This window comes from Rhipicephalus sanguineus, chromosome 2, assembly GCF_013339695.2.
Source record: "Rhipicephalus sanguineus isolate Rsan-2018 chromosome 2, BIME_Rsan_1.4, whole genome shotgun sequence".
NCBI classification, from domain to species: domain Eukaryota; kingdom Metazoa; phylum Arthropoda; class Arachnida; order Ixodida; family Ixodidae; genus Rhipicephalus; species Rhipicephalus sanguineus.
In genome coordinates, this window is record NC_051177.1 from 30316423 (window position 1) to 30322422 (window position 6000).

Below are 6000 nucleotides of genomic sequence, written 5' to 3' on the forward strand. Positions count from 1 at the left end.
TAACCAAAGAAAGTTAAATGGAAGCTAAGGGCCACAAAGCGAAGTGAGAATAGTAAAGCTATCATAAGTGTAATGGTTTATTTGATACATGACAAATGTTCTAACGAATAATTCTGGGTAAACGTTTTGTCATGTAATACGACAAATTGAGGAGATAGAGATCTTGTGACGGAGTCTGATGAGTCCCACTTGATGACATCTCACTCCAGCCATTACAAGGCGCTGGGTGCCAACACGAGCGTAAAAAAACGATACGATATCAAATGCCACTTCAGCCACGTGCTATAATAACGCGTTCGTCATGTTACGCCACCTGTTCCTGATACATGGTGGAACACTGCGCTACATGCATTAACTAGGCTACAAGCTACATGCATTAACTTACAGAGATTCTTATTTCATTGAAACATATTCAAGCATTCTTTGCACAATATTGGCGGTTATTTCTTGCACATCAGTCGAACTATTAACTGGGTATGGTGGTAGTTCGGGCTAGTTGGTGTTGGATTATTACCAGGGGAGTGAAGCGCTATTAGGACGACGTGCACAAGGTCGCAGAAACGACAGGCGTTTTTTTAACGATCCATTGCAGCACGTGTGGCTGCAAGCCAGAACTTCAGGAGACCTCTGTTGACATGCAACACAGGGACGACCGCAGCAGCATCATCGTGGTAGCTGCACAGATGAAACGGGATGGAAGTTCTTGCGTGAGTAAGCCGTCTGTGACCCTCAGCGCAAAAAGAGTTGACGTTAATGGAAGGCACAGGTCCGCGCATGCGGTGGCCACCATGATCTCACTATGTGTCCAATCTTGCTTACTCCTGTTCTGTTAATCACCGTGTCCATTTTTATTTTTATTTTTATTTTTTTTTGGGGGGGGGGAGGAGGGGGGTTGATAAGTTGTCACTGTCGATCAGTCATTGCGCTTGTTGATCCTGGCCTTCGGCACTGCTCCCTTCTGTTTTGTTGCAAGTAAAACGCGCCTGTCGTTGGTCCGCCTAGGTCCACGTCGTACTTTTAGCGTTTCACCCCCTCCGATAATATGAACTGGGCGACGGCTGAGCGCTACATTGTGCTCAAGAGGCGCTCATTAGAGGTCTGAAAAAACAAGTAGTTCGACTAAATTACGTACAGCACACGTTTTCATTTGAATATCTGCATGTGCACCAACTATAAATCGTATCCCTTCCCATTCTCTCAGCATGAAAGCCTGAATTGAATACCAACAATGTTCGATTTGACTGGCATGCCAGACCGTCGGTTACATTAGGGACTAAAATTTTCGCCACGCATCATTGGATTGTCATGTTGCTGTCGAACGTCTTTCCCATTTGATTCAACGACCATTGTACAGGTGCAACATTGCGCTACTATTTCAAATCCATTCTTAAAATACCTGAAAAGTTCACGAACGTGCCAATAGATGGCTTGCACGTGACGTCATGGACGCCGCTTCTGAATGTACTGGTACACCACGATGGTGGTCTTGATGACAAATTGCGACAATGTGAAAACGACGTGGCAGGAGCGTCTCTGCGCGTGCATAATGAAATAACCTGCATGTGATGTTTTGATAGCATTAATGTGGCATCGCAAACGTCGCGTCTCCACATGCTGCTGCTCCAAACATGGTTGTTTCGTGACGTCAATGCAAGCCATCTATACAATAGCTAACTTAGCACGATAGCCAACTTAGCACGTTATCTCCGTACTAATCGGCGGTGGTGTCATGACGTCCGGTGACCTTCGAAGACATGTAGAGCCAACGTCAAAAGTTTAGGGACAAAAGAAAAAAAATCACAGCATATCCACGGGGTGAATGATGATGAGTGGGGCGAAGCTACGGAGGGAATCATCTGTAAACCGTGAAACTCTTCCGTGAAATGCGCCCAGTACATAATATAAAGAGTGTGAAACATCGTGTATATATTAAACATCAAACTTTTATTGTACTGTTGGTTTACGTGGTCCCTTCATTATCACTTGTGATCGGTGAAATGCAAGGAAGAAGTCCGCTCCCGAGCGAAAGAGCGCCAAGAGCGACCGCATTCCCCGCTCGCCCTGTGCGAATTAAAGGCAAGGCTAGAGGGAAGACAGGACGCGCGTTCCACGACGCGAGGTCGGTAGCATGCCCAACGAAAGCCAACGGAACGCGATCGTGCAAGTGCTCCGGCTTCGCATCGCCTCATGGTTCCATTTAGCGTCCCAAAACCAAACATATTGCTCAAGGTGTGCCTTGCGTTTTTCGTAGAAATAATTTCTTTGTCATGTACATTAAGACGAAAAGTTGAAAGCTCACTAGAGTGTATCGCCCGCAAAGTATGTCTTTTAGTGTGATTTAACTCTCGTACGGCAGGGTCCTCGCGCCGTTGCCGGTCCACCTCGCCCGTTGACGATCGGGCGAGGTGGCTACATATAACTACTACTACTACACTTTAAGAAAAACATCTGGCGTTCTTTCGTTCTGCTTTTACAAAACATCTGGCGTCTTTCGTTGGTTTATTTCATCAATCAACGGCGTTTTGAACAAAATTTTTATTGTTTAATCACGCACAGGAGAAATCTCACCAGGCACTACCTTGGAGGTAAACAATGGCTGCTAATGGCAATGAGAGACAGAAGAAGTCGGCTTTTAGCTAACACTTGCACTTCTACTTCTACTAACGTTTCCTACTGGAACATGCCAATGGCTGATAATGGGGAATGAGAGACAGAAGAATTCGGCTTTTAGTTAAAGCGCACGCTGCGAATTTTTTATTGTTCAACAACGCACAGGAGAAATCTCCCACCGGCACCACCTTGGAGGTCAAAGCGTAAGACTTGTTAGTCACTACTACGACCACGACGACTACGAGGGACGAACGGGTGCCGCCTTAAGGAGCTTCGCCCCTAAAAGCGCAACATTCCCGCTGCTTCGGCAGGCAGTCTTGAATTCAAATTTCCGGCCTGCTCCAAAACGCACTAACACGTGCTGTGCAGGTCGACCGAATACGGTCAGGAATTGCTAGGAAATTCAAGGTTTTCTTAGACCTTGTGGTGCTTAAACTATTGACGCCGACTGTACAAGTTACGTTCGAACGACAAGTGAAAGTCATCGGAGAGGCGACATCTGACCTGGGACACAACAACGGCGGGCAGTCCTCCAGGCGTCCTGTCCTGCAGCTGGAATCCCCAGGGGGCGCCTCCTTTGAGCACCGCCGACCGGCATCCGGACGGGGGCGTCAGGTCGCGGCCGCCCGCGGCCTCGCACCACCACATGGTCGCCGCGTCACAACACGAGTCACAACACGATTCGCACACGACACCGACGACGGCGGGGAGCGGCGAACAGCGGCGCCCATCCACGCTTCGTGACTGAGGCACGTCGTCTGGGCTTCCTGGGCGCCGGCGGCCGGTGGGAGCACGCTGCAACGGCCATGCATCCGCCCGAGGCCGCTCGCGGGGTCGAGGACGTCGGCGCCGACCACGTGGGCCCGCACGGACGAGACGACGACGGTGGGCCGCCGCCTGCCTGCTGCCGTCGCACGGTAGCAGCAGCGGCAACGGTTCCTACAATGGTCGAAAGGCGCGATGCGAGCTGCCAAACGCTCGGCTGGTGTCCCGTTGCGGGAATGCGAGCGAGACCCGTGTCGGCTGCCAAGGCGTGAGGCGGCAGCTGCTGCTACGCGCACCGCCGCCCTCCAGGGCTGCCGCGAGTGACAGCGGGGGAAAGTGCGCGCCGACGGGGCAAGGAGGGGGATATAAGCGGCGCATCGCAATCACCAATAAACAAACTGGTTTCGCCGGGCAGCGCCGGTGTTGTAGGGCGCCGCGGATGTCTGCTGCCGCACGCTGCCGTGTTGGGCCAACATTCGGGTCCGCCTCTGGCGACGGCCAGTGATCGGCGGCAGCGGACTTGTCCGTGGAGGCATGCCACTTTCCTAGAGAAAGCATCCAGGACAGCCCCCTACACAAGATGCTATTTGACGGGCGCGCATCAAGATAAAGAGAATGAAACAAACCCCGTATATGCTTCACTCTTCCTTGATCAGACTGGATGGCGTCGGAGACCCTTTATAGCAGGGTCGAGGTTCGGTGCCCCCACGTTGGGCACCAAATATGGAGGCGCGGACGAGCGGACCGAACTGCGGCTTTGTAGGGGCACTCAGTCAGTTTAGACTCATAGATTAGTCTTTTACAATTCTATTCTCGTTAATTTCAATTCATATAGGAATATAAAATGAAAGTCAAAGATTCAGTTCCGAACTTTGCACCAGCATTTCAGCACCTGAACGCCAGTGTGACATCACTTATTTCAATGCCCCCCCCCCCCCCCCCATCTCTCTCTCTCTCTTCGTATTTTGTCCACATTGGCTCGCTAATGTTTCCTGAAACTTGCCGCTTTCGCTGTCTGGCTCTCTTTGAGCGCAATTTAGTTGATTTTACCGATAACACTAACGCAATCAAAATCTGTGACGTCACGGCAAAACAAATGCGGAAAGCATTCCAGCGAGCCTACACGTTTTATTGATAAGGATATCACAGTACGCGCGCGTACTCGAGAATATGACGTATGTATGACGTGTAGAGAAGTTTTTTCACGTTCTAAGTGCACGCGTTGAAAGCACGAACCAAGAAAAGTAAGGGTTCTGTTGGCTTTATTTGCAGTTTTTCTTGTCTGTACATCCCATAAAAGGCCGTCGGTAAAGTATACACCAAGGTTCTTTGCTTATTTTACATGCAGCAAATTGGCATTGCTGATAACGTATAGGTAATTGGGGAGTCTAGCTTTCTCCTTCTAAAAACGAATGTAATTGCACTTAGTTGTGTTGGAGCCATGTGCAGGTACTGCACCAGTCAGAAATATTGTTCAGATCGGATTGAAGAACTTCTATATCAGCATGAGTATAATTGGGCGGTAAACAACGCAGTCATCTGCATATAACCCGATTTTCGAAGTAATTCCTTTTGATGTGTCCTTGGTGTAAATTAAGAACATCAGAGGGCCTGACACCGATCCGTGCGATATATCAAACGTGACAGGAACTGATGACTATTTCGAACCGTTTACAGTGCTAAGCTGACTACGATAAGAAAAATAGCTTTCGAGACATTTAAACACATTATCAGGAAGACCGAGGTGTGCTGGCTTGTGGATAAAGAAACAACGACTGATTTGATCGAAAAATAAGCAACATGTGGACGCTATCAGGTGAAGAAATTAATGTTTAGAACATGTGCTCGGAATAAATAAGACGCATTACAAATGCGTCGACAGCTGCGGGGATGCCACTTGTAAATGAAAACGAAAAGTGCGTGTAGTAATCGGGCATTGAACACCCACACGTACGGAAGCTGCGTCCCATTGGTACTGTGAAGATGAAAAAAAAAATGAAAGACATCCAGCGTCGAAGCCAGTGCTATGGGAGTAAGATAACGGTAGAAAAACGAACAAAGAAGCGTCGCTACATAGCCAACTCGATCGACAATACAGAACTCGAGATAGTGTCGCAATGGCAATGGCGTTGGCTGCGAACAGGCACTGTGTTTGCTCGAAGCCCCCGCGTAACAAGAGGCAGCTGGGAGACAGTGCGTACACTATCCTAGCCGGCTTTCCCACTCGACGGGCGCGGCAAACACAACGGCCAGTCGTGAGCGGGAAAAACAAGGGCACTGGATTGAAATTCAGGTTATACGAATGCGCATACACAAAAAGCCGGGCGTGACACCCACGGCAGCATATAGACACGTCCACGGAAGGTCTGCGAGGACGCACAGCACCACCAAGGGCTTCCAGGAAGTCCCTTGCAGGCGTCGCCTCCACGACCAGTATGTATCGCGATTTGGAGACAAGCCGCGAGAGAGCCAGCTGGAATGGGCGACAGAGCGCCATGTGCGTTTTGCTGGGACGTTTAAATCACGGAGCGTGGTTTGCGCTTCGGCACGAAGAATCGGTTCGTGCGTGGCATAGCTGAAACTCCCACATGCAGACACTTCCTTCCCGGTGCAGCTTAGAAACCG

General features: G+C 49.7%; 1 protein-coding gene across 2 annotated transcripts in view; it reads right to left on the minus strand.

Annotated features, from left to right (window-relative positions):
• The window catches only part of LOC125756198 (uncharacterized), a 478353-nt gene extending 474687 nt beyond the window's left edge, over positions 1-3666 (minus strand). For both annotated transcript variants that reach the window (XM_049412274.1, XM_049412273.1), the window contains exon 1: positions 3115-3666. In XM_049412274.1, the coding sequence (XP_049268231.1) occupies positions 3115-3258 (144 nt within the window). In that variant the 5' untranslated portion in view covers positions 3259-3666. The remainder of the gene's footprint in view (positions 1-3114) is intronic.
• Between the last annotated feature and the right edge of the window lie 2334 nt (positions 3667-6000).